The sequence below is a fragment of the Tyto alba genome, unplaced genomic scaffold (assembly GCF_018691265.1).
Source record: "Tyto alba isolate M040663 unplaced genomic scaffold, T.alba_DEE_v4.0 Super-Scaffold_40, whole genome shotgun sequence".
NCBI lineage: Eukaryota > Metazoa > Chordata > Aves > Strigiformes > Tytonidae > Tyto > Tyto alba.
The window spans coordinates 49,135,221-49,159,196 of NW_024881316.1; the positions used below are offsets into that span (position 1 = coordinate 49,135,221).

Here is a 23,976-nt window from a genome sequence, read left to right on the forward strand (position 1 = left end):
CTCCACAAAAAAACCACTCAGCAGCTGATGCAAGCCTCCAATTTTTGCAATAACACCTAGTCTTCCAGAAGGGCCTAATGCACTGTCCATACATGAGTATGGCAAGAACCTGCCCTTGTAGGAATAGCAGCACTTTCACTTCGGGATGACAAGTAAAGTCTTAACATATCCCCTCATTATCCACTTTCTGCACTCCTGAATATGTCATATCGGTTTCCTCACCTGATAGGGACACGGGATGTGATATTCTCTGCAGCGTTCTTGAATCCACGTCGTCTCCCACACACCTCGATAAGCCTGCTCATAGAAATAGCAGCCAATTACAACCAACAGTGGCACGAGGTACAGAACACTGAACACGCCAATCCGGATCATGAACTTCACTAGTTTGTCCTGGTTCTCTTTTTCTAATGGGATTTCAATGCGAACCCGATTGAGAGAGATAATGCCAGCTAGCAGAAGGGAAACTCCAACAACAACATACAGGCAGAGAGGTGCAAGTACAAAGTATCTTAATGCATCCACATCATAGAGGCCAACAAAACATACGCCGCTAATATTGTCACCTTCAATTTTATTCATTGCTAAGAGGATGATGGTTAGAGTTCCTGGAATGCCCCAGGCACTGGCGTGGAAAAGCAATGCTTTCTTCTCGATTGCTTCACTGCCCCATTTTGGCACAGCTGCCAAGAACCACGTGATGGTAAGAATGACCCACCAAACACTGCCAGCCATGGTAAAGAAATAGAGCACCATGAAAAGCATGGTGCAAGCTTTGTTGTGAGAGCCCTGTGTCACTGTGGAAGCCTTGTACTGGGCAGGGCTAGAGGCGTTACACGCTACTCGGTCTTCAAGCAGAAAGCCAATGAAGAAAATTAATGACACCATCATGTAACAGACAGCATAAAATATTATCGGTCTTTCTGGATAGCGAAATCTTGTGACATCGATCAGAAAAGTTAAAAAAGTAAACAAGGTAGCAGAAAGGCAGACGATGGAGATCACTCCGATGAAGTAGCGAGCAAAGGAGAGCTCTTCACGCCGAAAGTACATATTTGGGCAAGGAGGGGAACAGTCCCGTACCCTCAGGAAAGAGTAACCCAGATCAGGATCTATTTTCAACTCCCGAGGACACCAAAAACCATAATCCCTCTGTACTGCCATTGGGGCCTCTTCTGTGGGCTCCCCAGCTAAATTGAGGTCAACAAGACGAGGATATGGCTCATCGCAATCTGGGAATCTAAAAAGTAAGAAGAGAATTATTTACAAGAAATATACACATAGTTTGCAAAGACTAGTAACCTTATTTATATGTCTAACTTTAGACACGCTAACTGGAGCAAACCCGATGACAATCCAAATAATGGGCAATCCGTGAAATACTGCAGTATGTATAAACAAACTTTAGAACTCATTGTCCCAGAAGGCAGTGGATGTCGAAACAATAAAACAGGTTTTAAAAAAATCAGAGAAATAAATGGACAGGGGGCCCACTGGGGCTTTAAGAATAAAGACAATGATACAAAATCCATCTCAGGAACTCTGTACATTTAAACTGAGACTATGTGCCCAAGGAAGCATGATTTTATAGAACATCTAAAAACCTTTCCCTAAGCAACTGTACTATCTGCTATCAGACAGGATGGTGAGCTAGTTAGACCAAAAATCCAACCTAGCATTGCTACTAGAATTCATTAATTGAAATAAAGATGAAGATATTTCTGTAATTAAGTAAAGTTGTGTCTGGAGGCTAAGGACTGCTGGAGGTGCAGTCTGAAGTTTTGAAGGAGAGACTGGAGGGATTCCACGCACAGCTGTCCCGTTCCTCCCTCCGCTAGATGTTATCGCCTCAGCAGGCGCAGCACAAGCTAAGTACGCCTGTTCCTCTGCCACAGTTCATGTCCTGGCACAATGGCACTAGCACAGCACCAGCAAAGTTTCAGTAGTTTTAGCTCTGCTTTTGAAATTTCACTACCTGGACCTTACTGAGGAGGTGAGAGGACCTAAAGGGCCCAGGCATCTGCTGGAAGTGTGGAGTTAGAGCTATCTTCCATTCAGACTATCAGGACCCAGATGCATCCTCTGATTTACTCTTTTGATAAAAGAAGTTTTAATCGGTTTCCATTCTCTCCAATCCAACTGTAAGAGAGACTATTTCTTCCTGTTTGTGCTCCTATCCTATATTCTATTAGCTGTTGGAGTCACTTATAAAAAAAAAAAAGCATAAAGCTATTGGTTTCAATTTCATGTATATTCTGTTTCAAATAGAGTGAAACATCATCAGATACTTTTCTATGAAGTTGTTTGTGTAATGTAAAGCTGAAAACATGTTTGCACACAAGCTCAACAAGAGGTAGATGCTCAGAAAACAGAGCTTTTGAGATTCTATACACTCACCAAAAGCAGCCAGCTCCCCCTTCAGAAAAAGAGACTATTAATCTCTAGTGCATGTAATTTTGCCTAACTCTCAGAGAAATTTATAGCAGTATCATCTATGAAACTTCAATATAGCAGACAAGACCAGGTCAGCATAAATGACAAAGAAGAAGAAAACCACACAGGTATATTCATTCATTTAAGAACATGCACGTGCAGTTTACAATAATTGCCTATAGAAGTTTTCAACTTATCTCTTGGGCAGATGATAGAAATATGAACTCAAGTTTCCACTCCAGGAAACAGGCTGTTACACAGATGGAAGGGAAAATAAGAGCACTTGTAATGGAACACATTTAAAACGTCTGTTTCAGATCACAGATTATCCTAGATCATATTAAAACTTTATCCCGAGGCTCTGAAAAAAACAGATTTGCTCACCTGGTGCACTCCATATCCTCAGGCCAAGAGACCCCAAACATCTCCATGAGTTTGGAGCACTCGCTGTATGCTCTTTGACAGAGTCTGCGACAAGGGAGAGTGACACGGCCGTACTCCATGCACACAGGAGCGTAGAGGGCACACAGAAATGGTCGAAAATCTCTGGAGCATTCCAAATTCACCATGGGATGAAATGGCTAGAAAAGAAAAAGGAGAATTCAAAAGCTACAAACAGCAGTTTTGTAGAACACTTCAGCATGAAGCTATCCTTTGTCCCATGAAGTGTTAGGACTTTCACAGCCATAACCACGACCTTTTTTTTCTGAACTTTGGCTGTTGGAATAAGCGTTCATCATAACACAGCACTTAGGTACTTTAGGAAGACAGGCAATCAAGAAGCTGGAGAACAATGACAAAGATTCACAAGGGACATTTATGTACTCAATTTGCATTAAAATCAATGGGAATTAGACAGCTAAACACCTCTGAGGATTCAGGCTTAGCCTCACAGTCTCCAATAACAGTCATATAAACTTGATTCCTTTTAGTGCTTGTGTTACTGACAGACACATGAATTGCTATCTGCTTATTTAGTAGGATAATAGGAAAAACTTGCATTCGGTTGATGAGATTACAATCTGAGGAATGTTAGATAATGCAAGATTTCTTGACTGTATAGAAATATAGCATACTGTGATCTTTCACATATTATTTTCAGATCATGACATAATAATTGTAAATCAACTCTCTATTTCTTGAATTTCTTCAGCAGGGCAGTATTCTTCCAATCTTTCTACAAAATGCCAACACGAGACATCTTCCTTTGTGTTCCTCCCACAGCATCTTTTCCAACTGGAGAGAACCCATCTGTTAAAATCTCCATTCTATCTTCAGAGTATATCTGTAGACAGAAAACAGTCCCAACGTGCATGCTATCATTGTTATATAAATTCTCATACAGACATAGAACTTTCTAGCTTCCAGAACAGGGCTGTAATCACAGTGAAGTGACATTAAGTATGTCATTTCTTCACGAACCATGAAAAAGCACTGTGAAATCAAAGCCTGAAAAAAATTAGTCAGAAAAAATAACTAGTGTCTTGCACCACTGTGTTGCTTTATAACAGGTTTAAGTGACAGTGATAGCAAACACTTCTTGGAAGCACTGAGAAAAAATCTATCACAATTAGCCAATTTATAGCTGTTCTTAAGTATTTCTGAAGATGAAAAAGAAGTAAAAAAAGTAGGACAGGGATTTATGTCTTAATAAAAACCCACACATATTGATAATCCGTGTTATCTTCTTATTATCCAGCATGGGTTCATTTTGCTCTAGCTTGTTTTGGCTTGTCTTTAAAACTCTCCAGGAGTCAATCAATACCTTATTCTGAGTTTTTGTGGCACCTACCACTATACAAAGTCTCACCATACCTTCAGATAGTAATATAAGATCAATTATATTCTTTTAAGGGTGGCACTACAGAATATTGAAATATATTAGGACTTACAACTCTAGAACAAAACAAAACAGCACATGAATGCTGAATTACTCTGTTACCTCCAGACTAGAGAAACAGCAGTGACATATTAGTAAACCACTCCTTTTCCCTGACATATTTCAAATCGTAGCTTGAATGGAAAAGGTGACAGTTTCTTGATCAATGGCAATGCTAACATGAGCTCTGTTCTAAACAGATTTTTATAAAAAGTCCATTATCTTGATACCAGAGTTTCCTCTTCTCCACAGCCTAGCAGGATTATAGAGCAAGAAGTCTAATCTTCCAAATTTGTGGTGCAATAGCAGAAGCACAAATGAACCTGAGATAGATAGATAGACAGATAGATAGACAGATAGATGATAGATAGATAGATAGATAGATAGATAGATAGATAGATAGATAGATAGATAGATAGATAGATAGATATTTAAAACCTACATCTTATTATAACTGAAGCTGAAGAGTCGGCTGTAGAAAGATTACATTTCTAAACAGCAATTTCCTAATAATATTTTAAACCAGTTTTTCCAAAGCGTAGAACAGAATAGACCCAACAACAAAAAATAGGTCATCTCCTGTGGCAATATAAATGACAATTACTAAAAATTATGAGGAAAAGTTTCACATTTCAGTTCTTCCTTATCGCCTCCTTAATCTTCCAATTCTTCTATACGAGGCTTTGCTCTGCAAAAGGTTAATTTTTGGAATACAAGATACAACCACACTGTGATTTCACTGATTTTTTAAAAATGTTCTTATTATTTACCAAGCTGATTAAATTCCCTTCAGTGCTATGCATTTTTAAAAATGTGGTCACATGACAAAAGCCATGCAGTTTGGCAATAGCTTGTATGAAGATCAGTATAAGCCTTCAGAGTTATTCACAAGGAAAAAGAAACAACAGTTGGAAAGTATTTGCATTTACAAGCTCATTGTTACTCAAAGAACACTTTCTGTTTGGCTGGACATTTACTTCAGATGCACGTGTGTTTTTATTTTTAAATAGTTATTGCCTATAGCACAGTTAAAGCTATTGTTTGACAACAAGGATCCAAGAAAATGATTCTAGGTAGTTACAACACTTGATGTGACTGGAAAAGTTTACGATTACTGTCGTATTTTATTTGATAGAAAGGGAAAATAAAAGGAAAACTCCACTTTTATTCTGGGAAGTGTTTAAATTTCCTTCTTTTCAAAGAACCTTGGAAATAAGGAAATTAAGTTATATCTTTATGAAAAAGAGCTATTGGCTTAATGTCTGCCCTCCTCCAAGTCTTGCCTCCTGCCACTGCTGTTTTGCACGTGCCCATACCTAAATTTCAAGTTCTCCTGACAAATGCTCTACTACTCTGATACACTCCCCATTAAGAAGAGATGCTTCAGAAATTTCTCTTTTCCTGATACTTCACCTTCATTAAAAGGTCTGTTTGGTTTTGGTTGATAGAAAGCTGTACCATTCAGGAAGATCCTAGACTATCTCAAGGTGTGCACATAAGAAAATGGTGCAAACAGAGCTTCAGATCATGGCTATTGCAAAGGAAAGGAAAAGTAGTAAAGCAAGTTTGAGGGAACGGAAAGGTACTAGTATTTCCTTGTATCCTGTTGATCCTACTACAAAGAGGTGGCTGTTGTAATGGCTTTCAGCCAACTCCAAATGACACTGGGCAATGGTGTCCGAGGGAATATTGGAACTGAGACAGGAACCGTCCAAAAATGGGGAGGCAGATGGTGCTCTTCGGCAACGGCTCCAGGGTCTGAAAGAGCAACACATGCCCTGGCTGTCCCCTTCGGCAGCCCGAGGGCTAAGTTACAGGGTGCTCAAACATGCAGGATGCGAGACAGCTGCCTAAATACCGGCTCCTCCTGCTAAGATGCCATTTATTTTCCAAGACATCCACACGGGCCTGGATCCTCAGGCACAAAATCCGTCCTCTCCTGGGCCTGACAGACATGCCACAGGGTCTGTGCAGAGACCCACTCCCTTCTGGCCAGGCAGCTGGAGGCTGGGTTGAAGACGTTGAAGCATCTGAAGTAACACTAGTGTAACCGAATCTTCCCTGACGAAGTCCCCCCGAGGGCACGTTTGCTGCACTTAGGGCTCTTTAGAGCTGCAGAACACAAGTCTGGTTTTGAGTATGGCCTCTGCATACTCCTCAAAACACAGTACAGATATACTCATCCCCAACAACACTGGAGAAATACACGTAAGTAGAGGTAATTTAATAGGACTGTTTCCCTAGTGCTGGCTGTTGTTTCTCAGCAACTCCAGGCCCCTCTCACACCATTCTGTCTCTCAAAACAGCAACTGCAGGCAGACAAAAACGCTCTTATGAATTACATCAAATCAATTTATTTTAAAATCATGAAGAGGCTAAGCTAGACAACAGAAGAAGAAAAAACCCTACAACCACTCCTTGTAATGAGGAAAAAGAGACTTACTTGCTTTCAAGCAGTAACAGCAGCATTTGTGCCTGTAAGCAGCTCAGTCTGTAAGCACCCTATCTCTAAAATTATCTTACCCCGTTGCAGCTCCTAAGATGAAAAGTCACTTCCACCTACTGATTAGGTTGTTCACTATTAAAAATAAAGCCTCGGAGATTAAAAGACTTTTTTTTATGTTCTTGCCCAAGGACTCAGTGCAAGTTATGACAATTAGCCCTACTCCACTGGTGCCTAACAAAAGGCTCTCTGTTTAAATGGGGCGTGCTTTTGAAGAATGCCTGTTGAACAACTCAACAGACAGAGGAAAAAGGAAGAGGTCAAGGACAAGAGAAGACATGATAGCCAAACTGATTTCAATAATTCAGGCCAAGTCCTGGGAAATCCAAGAAAGGGAAGAGATAAATGTTTAAGAAGAGATAAACACTTCTTCACTCCTGAAGGTACTTAAGTATTTAAAATATGCCAGATCACATAACTGTATAATATACCTACAGTTGTACATCCACTGGCCCTTCCACCTCTGAGAACAATTTTTGTGACCATGAAAATTCCTTCAAACCCAGTGACAACAGCAGCATTATGAACTTGACTTTTTTCAGGCTGAGTCAGAACACTCTCCTCCCTCCTTTGCTTTGCCATGCAGGTGTTGTGTATCAAGTAACATGCCACAATCACGTACCACTGCTTTCCTCAGAGCAGTCCAACTTGAAGTACAACCATACTCATCTGTTCTTTCCCTCTTCCCCAGAATTTTCTTTGCTGGTAGCAAAGCTGTTTTAAGAAATTTCCCAGATCTCAGCAGTGTGGCGCCAGCTCTTTCCCTCCCTACAATTTCTTTCTGCTGAAAATGTTGTAATGGCTATGCTTTAAGAGAGAGTAGACATTTCCCACTTGCTTTTGGTTTTCTGTTGGCTTTTTTTTTTTTCAGAAGGGGATGAAAGACAAAGGAGAGCCTGAATGATATGTGAAGATTTTCCACCCCAAATAATACTTTTAACAAATTCTCACTTTTGGTTACAAAGCGAGAACAATAACTCTAAATATAAACGCACTGTGGAACTGCGCTACAGTTTCAGACTTCTGGAACTGGGAGATAATAAACCAAATTCTACCTTTTATTTTACACAGCGGTAGCCATTTAGCTGGCTGTTATGTGGGAAGTGACTATTAAAAGATTTAAAGGAAATTATTTTGGTGATCTTTCACTCTTCTGTTTGTTTATCTATTCATTTCTTTGAATAGAAAACTAAGCAGGAAGCATTCTCATAAAGTCATAGACAGCAGGAGGGAAGTTTTCTTCCCTCAGGCTCATGGGAAAAAAGTGATGCTATGACTATCAATTACTGTTGCAATTCTCTGGTGGAAGCAATGCCTCAGGGCGTATCCTGTCTCAGGCCAGCCACATGATCTGCTCTTTCTGTCCTGCCTTGCCTTATGTTTGAATTTAGCTTGCTATTCATTAGGAAAAAATATTGAACTGAGTCTGAAAGTGCCTGGGCAATAATGTTTTCCAGGTTACCTCCCGAGGAGAATCACAGAAGCTGCAGGTAGATTTAACTCTTCAGACAACCGCTAGTTAGACTGAACATGCTACTGCCTCCTGCTTTTGATAACTACACGTCTTCTCTGATTGAACTGCTCTCACAGCTCTGACAGTTCGTGTGAATGGTCTCTAGAGACTGATACAGGCAGAATTTGTTTTCTTGAGACAGTGGAAATTTGTTCTCCAATGGCTCTGACCTGCACATTCCCCTGAATCCTGCTAGGTTTGCTGGAGCCTATAGCCCACAGTCAGGCTGCTACACAACCTGAAAGTATTTGCTGTAAATTAATATCCTGAGCTATACAATTGCTACAGTACTTAAACTGCTTCAAAATGATCAAATTGAGAGTCTTGCCTTAACCCAAGGTGTTTCCTAAAGAGTGCTCACACAGGCACAGCAGAGATGGTGATCTCCAAAGAGCAGTGATCTGGGGCACTAACTTCTTCAAAAAAACACAGCTGGACAAACAGAAAGCTACCTTTTTCCACTCAGTTTGGCCTTGAGTTAGATAGTGCCACTTAAGTAATGGTTGCAGAAAGGGCCAGAAACACATGGTCAGGTGTGTAAGAATAAGTCCATTTCTTCCGAAATCAATCCACGCTTACTCAACTTAATGGGACCATGGAAGCACACCTTTACTGCACAGACACTTTATTCTGTTTTCAAAAGGCAACAGGCTAATTTGCCCCAGCCTGCTTTTAACACAGAGTGCCAAGACAAATTTTGTGCAGAATACTCAGCATAGTGTACATTCAGAGATTACCTCACCATTAACTTCCTTGTCTGGGGAAACTTAGGTGTACTTTTTTTTTGGTCATTATTTTTAGCTTTGCACAGTGATGCATGTATGAAAAGCCAAATGGGGTCACAATTCTGGCTGCCTGTTAAGCTTTCTTCTTCAGCATGGAAAAAAACTATTCTCACATTATCTGTATGAATCCTTATGAACCACATAACCCACTGCCTTCTGATATCCCATGTCTCACAATCAGATGTTAGCTGGAAAAACTATGGTTGCAACAAGGATTTGATTGACACTGTACTACTTTAGGGACTGAAAAGTAAAAAAATGCAGATTGTTTTACCTTAGTACTAAAAATATATGTCCACATTTAAATAGCTACTAAGTCATTCCAACAATAAAAAAGTCAAGTAATTATATGGTTTTAAATGATACTTTTCTCATGCTGTATGTTGAACCAAACAACCACCCTGTTATTCACCGTAAAACCAGACAATTGCCCTGTTATTCACTTTAAAACCTAAGACCAATTATTTTACCTGCCTGCCTTGTGAAAGAGCAGCAATCATCCAAACCATCCTCAGCTTTCTGGTCTGCAAACAGACAGCTGAGGTTAATTGCTCAAGTGCAAAAAAAAAAGTAGGATAAAGATGAAAGTAGTTAAAAGACAGCAAATGACATTAATCTCTGTCTATATGACTAAAAAGCAAAGCCATCTGCTCTTGTTCTTTAAAGAGGTCTCCAGCTTCAATTTAAACTCTCAAGTTCCTTTGGAAGACACTGAAAAGACAGCATCCATCTGTCAATTTGCACTTTTCCTAAATGTGATCTTTATGTTTTAGGAACCGATGAATGCAGATGGGTGGTCCTGGTAACAATTTCCATTTGCAAGAAGTGATAGTTTTTATAAGACAGCTGAGACTGCTCGGACTTCCTCCTTCCTCTCCATATGCCTGCTGTGATGGGCTTGGGAGAATTCCAAAGTATCACAGAGAAATAAATATAGAGTCCTCGGGACTGTATTTTAGATACTATTAAGTTAAGACAAAATAAAGCACACTTGCCTGGACAAGCAAGAGACTATTGGGCAGGAGCTGTAAGTCTTGACAAAATAGTATTTTTCATTTAAATGACACATTTCTATCTCCCGGGGTTGGAAAGACAACCTTCCAAGTATGAACTGAGTGTGATCACTGCTTTGATGCCTGCTGAAAAAATGCTCCAGTGCTGTTGTCACTCTGGGAAGGAGAAAGATAGCCATTATGAGAAGTGTAGCATTAGTGATAAGAACCTTTTCTTTCCCCCAGCTTTGCCACTGCAGACTGATCTGCATGTCAGGGACTCATGGACTGTTTCTGCCAACTCAAAGGAGGTCTGCCTCCTTGAGAATAGCAGAAGTGAAGAGTATAAACAATTCACTGTTGGCACAGTCCTCAAAAAGGTATCTTGCTGAGTGAAGGAGGAAAAGCAATTGGTATGAAGATTTGTTAGAAGACTTGACACTAACTTGAAAACACACAGTGGAGTCAATAGCCAGACCAAGTTTTTCAGATCTTATGAAAAGGGAATTTCTAAAAATCGGAAACATGAGGGAAAATACAGATAAGGACATAGCCAAAATTCAAAATCACCAATCATCTTTGTGTCATCTTTTCATTTTTACTGCCATCAGCATACAGAACAACAGTGTCTGCCACATAATGAACAACATTCATATCCTGCAGAATAAAATTAGATAAGTTGGATTTCTAAAATACAGTGAAAGTAACACTGAATACTGCCGCTGAAGAGAATTCATTTTATTTCTCAAAGGCTTGATATCTTCTTCTATTTCATGTGTGACTTTGCTAACTGGCTTTTTACACAGCTGACATAGCAGGATATCTAAGAGAGCTTAATATTACAGGCCAATGCAGACTACATGAAGCTCCACATTTTCCACTGGGATGGGGATGGAAGGCAGCTTCTGTTTTCTGAATTCTGACATTCAAGCCAAAGTGCTTCTTGACAGACTAACCAAGACTCCCTTAAAAGTAAACGTGAACTGTACAGTTATCATTATCTTCCTACATGGCTGTGAAATGAGGACAAATTACAGTTGTCATCTAACACACTTCATGGTGCAGCTTCACAATGGGCGTAAGTTTATCGACCCCTGCCACCAGGCTCCTTCACACTGACTTGGGTTTAGGTTTGATTTAAACTGTCCACGAAACTAAGCTCAAAGCCACACTTGAGGTATTTGGACCATTAGTAGCATAAAGTCAGGATAAGATCCTGAATGCTGAGACCTTTTTGTGTTCACATCTAAATATCTTTCCCGCATAGTACACCTAGGCTGATCAATTAACTTTTTTCAAAGCTTAGTTTTTTACTGGTTTAGCTCCTCAACAACCTTACAGTAGGTTTGGGCAAACTCTGGTGCCAGTGCAAGAGGTGCAAAAGGGATGTGTTACTGGAGGACAAAGAACAGGACACAGCTAGTTAAGGTTGTGCTGCTTGGGACATCTGGTGTGTCCATAACCACATAAAATAGAGTTCAACTGCCCTGGACCCAGTCAGACCCAGAAAACATTACAATTATATGTTTAAGGTAAACCTTTGAGTTTTATAGCATTAGCTCCACAACATAGAAGAAGGAGACTTCTTGCTATGGCAGGGAACAGGCACTGATGATGCTAAAACCCAGGAGCATAACCTTTTGTAGACAGAAGGCTGCAAGAGAAAAAACACACTAAATTAATTCAGGGAGCTCTATTTGCTACTTCCTTGGCAGCCAGTCTGCTGTTAAAATTTTCTCACAAAATTCTCTCACTAGCCAAAACACCTGGTTTCACATACAAGAATACAACGGCAAATTCAGTCATCGTAATAAATAAACTTACTGCTTGATCTATGAACATCAGTGTTATCAAAGAACAAATTATCATTGAAAAACTCTTATGCCTTACCTGGCTGCATTGGGATCAACATTTCCTTGGGCATAGGTTAAATGACTTAATTTTGCCCCTTTGAAAGCCCATAATGAATGTAACCTAAACACTTCAGGGAATGATCTTGCAATATCCACTAAGACAGTTGCTTTGTAATGTACTATTACATAAAAAAGCAAAATCAATTGTGCCAAACAATTTTACAGATGTGTTTGGATACATTTTGAAACTTTTCTTGTCTCTGCCCAGTATTTATTTTCCAAACTGAAAATTAAAGGAATACTCAGGTAATACAATAATGCATCCCTAACAATGGAAAAAACAGGGTTTTTTTGGTATATATGGCTTGGAAAGAAGCAGAGCACGACACTGATCAGTACAACCACGTAAGTAAATAATATGATGCAAACTGAAGTAAGAACATAATCTGTTGGATTAATGCTATAAAAAATATTCTGAATAGCAAACAAAACTCATCTAAAATGAATGCTAATATTTTAACAGCTGTGTCTCAATGTAACATTACAAACCATCTGTTCTATCTACACACCAGCAAAAACACATACACACACACAGAGACATAGACACACACGTCAACAGTTGGCTAGGAGGGAAGATTTGCATCTTCAGGCCTCAAAATTAAGGATATTTCACAGGGCAATATTTAAAACATATTGTCTACTCGCTTGACAACTATTTATGTTCCTTCCCTCATGTTTAATTTCCAGGAAGGCTACACTCTCAGTCTAGTATACTAAACTATCTCTTGGTATAGTTAATTCTGAAAATCAGCAGGTTGTTTCACATGCATAAATAATGTGGGATAGTTCTCCTGGACGTGTGGTCAACCCCCTACAAACTCTGCAGCCCTGCTGTCCCCTATATGCATTTACGAGTAAGATCCATCCAAATCAAGCTGCACCGTCTCCAAATCTCAGTTCAGCAGCACCTTCCGCTTCATTTTATTGAGTTACCCTACTACAGCTGTTACAGTTTCTTTTCTCTGTCATATACTAATTACAGTTTTCAGACTATTTTGATTGTAAGGATTCTCAAGGGATTATATCTGGGTTTGCAATTATCTTAGCTTATTTCTAACACAAGGAAAGTAAAGCCGCAGTATTTAGTACTCTTCATGTATATTAACTGTGTAGATGTGTGCAGATGATGATATAGTTCAGATTTTATTCAGGAAAACTTGTATATTTACTTGGAAGTTTGAGTAAAAAACCAAGTGTATCTCTCCGTGTTACCCATGGCTCCATGCAGAATCATCCTGTATTGTTGCTGTTACTGTGAGCAAGTGCAATAAAGCCATTGCAAAAATAAAGGTGACCTGGCTAGTTGAATTTCGGGATCAATTTGGTCTTACACATGAAATTCTTCCCATGTGCCATCTGTACAGCACGGACAGCTGGACACAAACAATGGGGAAATGAGGTGGCTTTTGAGGAGGTTTTCAGTCTCTGGAAAGAGATTTTTCTTTCATTATTATAATTCTACAGTGAGTCTGTATGTTCTGAACAAGTCCTGACTATTTATTGGGATGGCTTTTTTAACTTTTAAAAGAGAATGTCCATCCCAATATGTATTTCTTTTACCCAATTACAGAATTACAAGAAGGGCACTAAACGGGACTCTCTACTTCATCAGACACTAATGCAGAACAGAAAAGCTAAGACTATCTCAATTTACTCCAACATATTAAAAGAAAAATAATTTCTGCTCCAAATATAAGCTTTAAGATAATTAGCTGGCGACTTCAATTTTAAACCCTTTTTAAACCATTAACCATTTTTTAAAAATATGTCCAAACACAGCAGATATAAATTAAAATTTAAGATTCATCGGGGGATACGATCCCTCCCATTTAGTGCCAAGTTAATGAGGTCACAGATGAACTCTACAGGGGAGGACAGGGAAAAGGAATAAAAATAATTGCAATTGTACAACATTTCTCTACTGGACAGAAAGCTGTTATCCACCTCACAAGCATGTGAACGACCAATTCTGAAAGTCTCAGCAAAACTATCAAATTAAGAATAAAACCAAGCTACAAAGTTTATTTTTCTTCCGTACGGTTAATAATTTACCAGATAAATATTTGACAGGAATTCCCACAGTGCCTCTGCTTATTTGTTTCTGCGGCACCCTAAAAGCATGCTTGCTTCTCTCAAGATAGATTAAATAATATTTTGCCCTCAAAGGTCCGGAAGTTTCTCCCTGTTGAGGACAGAAGTTTGTGCCTAGCTCTCTTCTTTACCACTAACTTAGTTCTGGGGAAAATTGCTCCCACAGTGTATCCTACAAGTCTTTGAAACACTCTAGGCAAGTAGGACAAGACCTAAAACAGTAACGGGATTAACAAGACAGTGGGAAGAGAGAGAGGTCACTGACAGAAGGAAACAAGGGAAGACAAAAAGATATGGAACTACTCTGTGAGGCCCCTACACAGGATGATAGACCCAAATTCTTTTCCAGTTAAACAGATTAAAGAAAAGCAAGTATCTATGGGTGCTGTGGAAGAAGTACCTCTTCAAAATGTATCTCAAATTAAGCGGCTGTCCTGGGTTTGAGTGAGTGGTGGGGTTTTTTGGTAGCAGAGGAGGAGGCTACAGTGGTGGCCCGCTCTGAGAAACTTCCTGAAGCTCTCCCAGCTCCAAGTCGGCCCCACCTCTGCACCAAGGCCAAGCTGATCAGCTGCGCCTCTGTGAGAACATATTTAAGAAGGGACGTGGTCAGGAGGAGTCGGACTTGTGGCAGCTGCGTGAACACCAAGGTCAGTTGAGGAACAGAGGAAGAAAGGAGGGGGGAGGTGTGCCGGAGCAGAGACCCCCCTGTATCCTGTGGGGAGACGGCAGGGCGCCCCCCCCCCCCCGCCACCCATGGAGGGCTATGGTGGAACAGCCTGGGAGCGGCCTCATATGGATATATAAGGTGACTGTGCCCAAAGGAGGCCAGGACCTTGTGGGAAGAAGCAGCCCCCGCTGTTGCAGTTCAGCACTGGGAGGATTGCAGTACATGGAGGTGTCCCACGCTGGAGCAGCGTGGGGAACACTGCGGCCCGTGGGAGGGACTCCACTTGGGAGAAAGTTGGTGTCCCACGCAGAAGCAGCTAGGGAAATGCTGCGCCCTGCTGGGGAGACTCATATCAGAGAATGTTAGTGGACAACTGTCTCCTGTGAGAGAGGGACCACGCTGGAGCAGGGGGAAGAAGTTCCAGAAGCTCCCATCACTGAAGAGGGAAGAAGTGGCAGCACTGACTGCACCCCCCATTCCCTGCCCCTGCACTGCTGGGTGAGGAGGTAGAGATATCGGGAGCAAAGCTGAGCCCAGGAAGAAAGGAAGGGTGGGGGGGAAGGTGTTCTCAAGATGCAGCAATGCTTCTCACTGTCCTACTCTGTTGAGTGGTGTTGTTAGTGTCTGTAATAAATCTGTGTTCTTTTTTTCTTCCCCTAATGAGTCGCCTTTTGCCTGTGACCATAATAGGTGATTTGCCCCTCCCTGTCCTGTCTCAAATCCCAAGCCTGGCTTATTTTCCCCTTCTCAGCACTGGGAGGGAAGGGGGAAGCGAGTGGCTGTGTGGTGCTCAGTTGCTCTCTGAGCTCAAACCAGTAGCACTCACAAGAATTGAAAACACTCTGTGTGTCAGGCTCTGTATTGAATACACTGCAGGGGTGTTTGTAACGGGGGAATCGACACGGAATGGAATCAGTGGGACCAAACCAGAATGAGCAGGTCAGATAAATAGGAAAGACTGTATTAAATTGCTTGAAGATGTAAGCATCTGAGGGTGATGCAAGAGACAAGAGGGGGTAAGTGTGTTTTCCCATTGACTGCTTCTTGGAATAATTGCCCAATGCTGCAAAATCCCTTTTATATATATCTGTGACTAAAAGGATGGAAAATGCAATTGAGCAAAGACCAGGTGTGGGGCTATAAGGTAGGGAAGGCAAAAAGAGCTGGAAGCCTGCTGTGATAAGCTCCACTTGGTTAGCCACAGCAGGGCTCATCTGGCAGACCACAGAAGACCAATCAGAGGGTGTTTCTGCTCTGAAGAACCATAGGAAGTTCATACAGCAGAGCTGGCTTTCCAGCTCCCTTTGTTTCTTAAACCTCAAAAGCAGCAGGATGGGGACAGGCTAGTGGATAGGAGGGTACATTGGCACATTTGTTAATGTTTCATCAGTTCTGCTCAATAGCTCATTGCTGATTTCACTCGTACTTGGCTCCCACTGCCTCCCACCTCACAAATGAGGACTAAGACCCAGAGATCAAAAACGTGTCCTTTAATCCATCACACTGGCTCCTCTTGATGGGTACAACAGGTTATGTCAGAGGAATTGGCTAGCGCTGTAGGAGAACCACAAGCCACAGATCTTTCACAATCCTGGCTTCAATTCAATGCCCCCTTTCTCCAGTCCCCTCTGTGACCCTTGGCTACTAGAAGCAACTAGTGCAAAGTGGGAGGGGAACCAAAGCCTAAATTTTAAAAGCCTGGAAGCTTACTATTTCCAGACAAAAGCAACTGCCTCCCATTGTGTCAGAAAAAAAAGTAACTGATGGATCTGAAGAATTATGTCGCCTTTTTGTGATGCCACTTAATTAAAGTTATTCTGAATAACGGGAATAATTTGTCTGTAGTTGAAAAGTAAGACTAAAGAAAATACATGCTCTCCAGGGTCTAAGATTTTTCAGTATTTTAGCCACAAGATTTTGTTAAAGTGCAGCCAGAGGACAAATTTTCAAATCAGACCATTTAAATGGTATTTCTTCTACATTAAGTAAAGACTATTTTTCTGTGAGAACTAGACAGACTCTTTCCCATCCAAAAAGCTACAAAGGAAAACCTTAAGACAAAGTAACTGCACTGTTCTTTAACAAATTTATATCGAATGTTGATTATTTAACACATTTGTAAAATATGCAGATAACATGTCTCAAAAGGCATTTACTATCACATGACACATTTTTTGTTTTCCCCGTTTTTTTTTTATTACTGACAGTAAGCATCAAAACTGAAATGCAAGGTCAAACTTTGTTACCATATTCTTCTCTGCAGTTACGTTTCCATATTGCACCTGCCCAGATCAGACCACAATGCTAAGAATGTATAATACGAAACCAGAAGGAATACTCATGAGCAGGGATTCAGCTAATGGGTCTGCTGATTCTGAACAGCATCCACTGTTCATCCACTCCTCCACAAAAGAGAATGCGCAGATGTTACATAATTGACAGTATGTCTGAATCATTATGAAGGGAAAAAATGTAATACATGTAAATTTTCAGAGAAAAATATTAAAACATGACTGATGCTTTTGGACCTGAGGGGAAAAAAGCTAAATGAATGGCTGACCAGAATTCTCTCACTGAATTTAAAAAGAAAGATGTTTCTCCTTGCTCAGTGCCACAAACATGACAACTTTTGTTCTATAAATCAAGAAACAGGGAATATAAACAAGTTTACAAATTGAAAGCAACTTTTAAAAGATAAATTTCAGGTTTCTACAACACACAAAGATGAACTACAAGGAGCCTTCCTTCCTTGTTCAAATTCAAATTAACCAGCCCTTTGTGCTTCTGTTCTCTCCTCTTCTCTTTTCAAATTTCCTTCCTCGTTTCCATGGGAACCCCCTCGCTGACAAGCCTCCGAGCAGAGCAAGAGGCCAAGCTTAGCAAGGGGTGTGAAAAGGGGAGAGAGTCAAAGGGCAGAATTTGGCTTGGGAGAATCAAGATGCCAACCTTTGTCACCCCACAAAGCGGGGGTAACCATAGGAACTAACTCGGCGGGCCAGGGGTGGGGAGGAGGAGGGAGTATCATGGCCAAATTCACAAGATGGCAAACAAAACGGGAAAGGCATCGTTAAAAATACAACGCTAGAACCTACAGTGAAGGAAAAAAAAACAAAAAGTCTTACGAATGAAAAAAATGAAAAGAAAACTTTAAGGAACGAGTATTCAACTTTGTGCTAGTTTTAAGTCCATATAATTGCATCAAATTAGTTTCTGTGGAACCACAGAGAAACTGGACAAGATCTGATTCTCAAATCTGACACGAGTATTTAATGTTCTGAAAAGATGCTGAATCCTCCCCTTGACTTTGGTGGGCTCTGAAGATGTTTTCTAAATGCCTCACAGATCACTGGAAACAACACATCTTCAGGAAGACTGCTACTGAGCTATGGCTTCAAACACGCAGAGCCAGTTTACACCAACAGTTCCACAGAATATGGAAGATAGTCTAGTCGTTATCGCTACTGCAAGAGCAATCTGACAGAGCAGATTTACATACAGTATATTGACATGGCATTGCATTCATATACTACATAAAAATATAAATATGGCATACTTTTATTCTTATACCTTGTAAAAGAGACAGCAGGAGGATGAGGTATGAAACAGCACTGTAAAATCACAAATGATACATAAAGGAAAAATATGGTCCAATTGTTCACTGTATTTTCAGCACAAAAAGTAGGGAACATAGAAACAGCAGGTGGTGAGTTTGAAGAGGAAAAAAAAAAAACCTCAATGACAGCAATTTCTTCACACACCTGTAACTTCTGTAACTATTTGCCACTGATTTGTCTGGATGCTAAAAGAACGTGTAAGTTCAGGAAGAAAACTGGTAAGTTTGTAGAAAAATAGATCAAAAGTTACTAATACAAGAGATCATTTCCAAGCTGACCATGGAGGAACAGCCTGGGTAGCTGTATGTCACATACCTGCTCCCTGCTGTGCACCCAGGGTGACCCAGCGTGGGTGACCCAGTACAAGGCTGAACACATCTCTGGTCTGACTTCCTATCGCTCTTCTTAGGTTCTTACATTTAACCATCTTCTCCCCAGTTTCATTTCTACTAGCCTGTTTCTCACACCAAATATATTCTTTAAAAGCATGTTTTATTGAAATGTTATTGTTTTGCAGATCCGAAGTGTTGCAAGATTGAATAATGAACTTAGTTCAAGAGCACTGGGTTCCTCAACGACTAGGCATATTTTGCAGCCCACAGGTGACTTACCTTCCGTATCAGTTTGGTGCTACATGTAAGACAAACACTGGCTAAGTTTCTCTCAGAAAGTCACAAAACTCTCCTTAACGACTCTTAACGACCAGGATACAAAATGGAGAGTAAGATGGCAGTGCACAAATGAGGCACGTGTAAATTTAAGAAGCTTGGTCCTTTGAATGTTAAAAACGTGCTTCAGTGAATTCTTCTCCTCATACCACAGAACACAATAGCTTCACAGCCAAACAAGAACATCCCATTGATATAAAACTGACTGAAAAAAGCCATCCTAACTTTGTCTAAAATCACCACAAATGTCTCCCAAAACAAAGAAAACTGCAGTCACACCAGCAAGACAAATGATAAAATGTATGACAACTGGTGCTTGGTGCTTAAGTTATTTCATATTTATTCTCATCCTGTCAGTCTGTTGTGGCTTTCTTTTTGAATCTGACTATCCTGTAATTGTAACCATCACCACACACTAGAGAAAGCAAGGAAAAAACTACCACTTCCAGGTGACCAGAAAAATATAAAGTACATCTTTGCCAAGCAACACAGCCTTTAAGTAGTCCACTGTTATTTACATCACTGCCAACTTTTTGCACAAAAAACATGTCTGAAAGAATGGCAAGTCAGAAGGAAAGAAAACTAAAAGAACTTCCATCCTACTATGTCCGTTCACAAGTTATAGCTGAGATAATCTAAATCGCTTTTGTATCAGAAGAGTGTAAAGGGGGAAGAGAGAGGTCTTGCTAGTAACTTGGACTAAACAGAAGTCTTGACTTGATTCTATAGAGGGCACGCTGGATCTCTGCCTTACAAAGGACAAAATCTAATCTGTGTTTGTGCAGAATACAAGGTAGCTCCTTCGGTACTAATATAGCAGAAGTATACCCTCCGAGTTACACATACTACTAGATATAAGGCTAAGTCTAGTCACTGTAACAAACACTAACCTGTACTATTACAGCATACAATATATACCATAAACATCTTTTTTTGACCCAGAGCAGCTGCATATAAGAGAATCAGCTGGCTGATATTCATTAAGGTAGAGAAAAAGCATACACAGACAGGCATGTATGTCTGTACGCTCGCGGTAGGTAAGAAGAATGGTAAACAGTAAGACCAATATTCCCTTAATGCTCTGGCACAGCATTCTTTTGCTTCTGAGTTTATACTTGCAGATATAAAGCTACAACTCACTATAAAGTACACTGTTGTTTAACTATTCAAAATAAATTCATGTGTGTTCCACCTTTCCTAATAACTCCTCTTTAAGCCTCTACCAGATGCTACAGAATTAGACACAATGCAGAGCCATCTGCCTTCATGACCCTGAAAACGAGCCCACTGTGAATAGATGTTGATTAAGATGTAGATCATTTACTTTAAACAGAATCTTTACATAAAACTAATGTTTTTTTCATATGCTTGCAGTAAACTACTAAGGCTAAACTTCGTTTCCATATTTCCAGTTGAATCATCATTCAGAATTAATCTTTTATTCAAGAAAATATGAACAGGGTGACAGAGTTCATCTTCAATGTTCAAGCAGTAGTTTCTCAATTTAACAGAAAAAGCCCAAACCCTGCTTCTCTTCATTTTGTCTCTCACTAGTAGTCTGAATTTTGAAAATATTCACATGGCATCTCTTCATTACTCTATTCTTTCATGCTGCTCTGTACAGCCCAGCAACTTCAGGCAGTAGGGCCCCTGGAGGAAAAAAAATCAGAGACTCGCCATCATGATTGCTCACATTAAGGAAGCATCCATTCCACCTTAAAATGCTTATAGTTATAGTTTATGTTCCCTTTGGCTGTTGTACTAGGAAAGACCACACGCTCAGGTATGACCTAGGCCCACAAATCCATTCCGTTTGCTGTTGTGGATGTGGGTACCTCCACACTGACAAATACCTTCCCTCTAGAAGTCCATATTCGACAGCCTGATTGTCAGAATTACACTGCTCTGCCAAACACAAAATACTGGAGGCAAAAGCAGCCTCAAAGTCCATCTTTTGTGCATCTATTCCTGGGCATCATTCTGTTTGGGTTAACTGCTTCACAAGATCTGTAGCAAAAGACAAGGCTCTTTCCCTTTCTTCCTTATTTAAGCCTCTACCAACTTCAGAGTAGGTATGTACTGGTAGCTCTGTTCTTTATCTGAATGCAAATGATGATCTCACATGGCCACTCTTCCTGTCCGAAGAGCCTAAATGCTTCAATATTCATTGAATATTCAATATTCATTCAGATTATCTTGACTGGAGCTCAGTGTGAAAAGGATTTGACTGATGGTCCTAACGAGACCATCTAAAGCTATGTTCAAGAAACAGCTTCCTCAGAAGCCTCGTTTTACAAAACTGTGAGATCATACTAATTTTTGTATGGATTTGCTTGGGGATGGTAACCACTCTAGTTCTTCCCAAATTGTTCTTACCAACTCAGGATTTCTACCACCTTTGCAGAACACTCATGCCCTTTACAGATCAAGATTGAAACCACAAGCTGGTGTGTTTCAAACTGACAAGCCTCAGGTATTCCTAAAGCAAGGATTTGTAAGCAATATGTTATTAGATACTCACTCCTTTGCTCTGCCTGTACTTTGCAGAATCATCTTTGCAATTCTAGCTTTGAGACATTCTGGTTTAACAATAAAACAATCTAATATCTTTACATGGCTATTTCTAAGCTTAAAAATGTGGAGTGGGAGTAAGAGAATATAAAGTTAATGAAAGAGTAGGCTTTAATCAGCTGGTGCACTGCTTGCATTCTCATGATCATGTACAGTTCCATTGTTCTGTAGGCATCATAATCTTACACACTAAAGAGAAAATTAATCCTTACTGCAAATTAGTGTCTAAAATTAGGACGCTTACAAAACACCAGCTGATTAAAACCTACTTTCCATTAGCCTTATATTCTTATACTTCTATGAGTTTTGGATGCAGAACTGAAGAATACAGAAATCCAGGGAAAAATGCTGAGATTTCAGAGGGTATAGTGCAGGGGCAAGGCAAAAGACGGGGGGGCAGAAAGGAATAAATATGGAATTAAGAGGGGGGAGTTAAGGATTTTCCACCCTACATTCTCCCCATCCTTGCTGATCAGTGGGAAAGAAAGAAAGATGCTTCCCACTTGTACCCAAAAAAATCATTCAGAAATAGGTGAGGAATGGGACAGTACTATCCCCCAGATCCAGGGAAGGCAGGAATCACATACACATAAATCAAGAATTGAGAGACAATATTCCATGTTGAGTCCAAACCCTGATTATCTGAAATCAGTAGTAATATAAGCCTGATAGAAAAGATGTTTGAGAAACACCACCAAAATGAGCCACTTAATACTTGACCTAGCTGTACTGGAAAAATGCCCAACTCTTATGACAGATGATAAGACACAGGACATTTGGTCCTGTGTCGTCTGTTGATGCTGGTTTTAAGCATATTCTGGTTCTTTTCCATTTAAAAAAAAAAAAAAAAAAAAGACCAAAAGAATGAGCTAAGACTCCAGAGATCCCTCCTGGGAGGAGAAAAGAAATATATATTGCCACAAAAAAGAAACTGTGCTATGCACACAGAAATATAAATAGCAAGGGTACGCGGATCTTGCAGCACACACTCTGCTCTGCGGCAGGTCAATGGTATTATCCTCTGCAAGAATCAGTACTAGCAAGAAACCACTACATTTGAAATAAAGTACAAAAAAAATCAGGTGTCTTCACATCTGTAGTTGCATATTCTGTGACAAAGTCCATTAACTATTCACTAGCTCTGCTTCTAAATATTCAAAACTCCATGACTGGATAGCTTATTTATATAAATCCAATGATTCCCAGATGGTGAACACTGCTACACTGATGGAGTAGGAGCATATGAGTAAACATTACTCCTCTCCCCTCCCAGCTACCTCCCTCATGCTGCAAAAACCAAATAAATTGTGGGATAACATTGTTTCTCTATTTCCCTCTTTGCATCTCTCAACTACACGCTAGCCTACCTAGGTACGGTGCATCCGTAAATCCTTACTGCTGCTCTGTTTTGATATGCAAAATGGGAATGGAAGTTGTGAGAAAGAGCAAAGGAATAGCACGTTATCTCCTCTGCACATACGGGGACTGTATCGTCTTCATTTCTGGAGCGTTTGACCTCCGGTATAATCCCAAAAGACAACGTTTCTGCGTTCACCCAGAGGGACCCATTTAGCCCTCAACCGTGTCTGGTTCCTGTTCTTTAAAGCCTCTTTGATCCCTAGCATTATTTGTGAGGTCTCGTAAAAATCAGGGTAAGAAAAAGGAAGTGCTGGCAGTATATTTAACTGGAAAAATGCTGGCAATCATCATATTAAACCACTTCCCTTCATCAATGACAAAAGCTTTAATAGCATGCTCCCAGGCTCCAACATGCTAACAAGTTATATGTTCTCTGATAAAAATATTTGTCTACAAAAATTGCATTAAGGCAGATAAAAACCACTGCTTGCTAATCTTACGCATTAGCAAATCCTTCAAGGCAAAAGGAATATTAAGCGAAAAAAGGACAGAAAATAATTCTTTGTAGCAGTAATAACCCAAGAGATGGGTAAACAAGGTCAGATCCCTCAGGGGGATAGGAGTAATTTAACTTCTCGATTGTCACTGCCTCATTCAGCACACGATCTATGTAACACAGCAGAATTGTGGCAGCAGCGCAGCGCAACATCATCTCAATGTCACACTGTGATCACGAACGTATTTAGAGGGAAGTTTTAACAGCCTAGCTGAGACAGACTATGCTAGATGGTTATTGTAATAAAGCAACCTGTTAAGAGATTCTAGAAAATTTTAAAAATCCCTTACCATATATTGTACGTGAGCAGATAAAAAAAAAAAAAAAAAACAAAAAAAAAAAAAAAAAAAACAAAAAAAAAAAAAAAAAAAAACAAAACAAATGATCGCAGAGAGTCAGGAAAGGCAAGGGCAGCGGGGCGCAGCGCAGTGC

The 23,976-nt window shown here is 40.2% G+C and overlaps 1 protein-coding gene across 1 annotated transcript in view; it reads right to left on the minus strand.

Annotated features, from left to right (window-relative positions):
- Nucleotides 1-23,976, minus strand: part of FZD3 (frizzled class receptor 3) — a 59,938-nt gene that overhangs the window by 25,413 nt on the left and 10,549 nt on the right. Inside the window, exons 3-4 of the mRNA XM_032997579.2 lie at nt 2,818-3,014; nt 223-1,240 (exon numbers count right to left, since the gene is read on the minus strand). Of these exons, the coding sequence (XP_032853470.1) occupies nt 223-1,240; nt 2,818-3,014 (1,215 nt within the window). The remainder of the gene's footprint in view (nt 1-222; nt 1,241-2,817; nt 3,015-23,976) is intronic.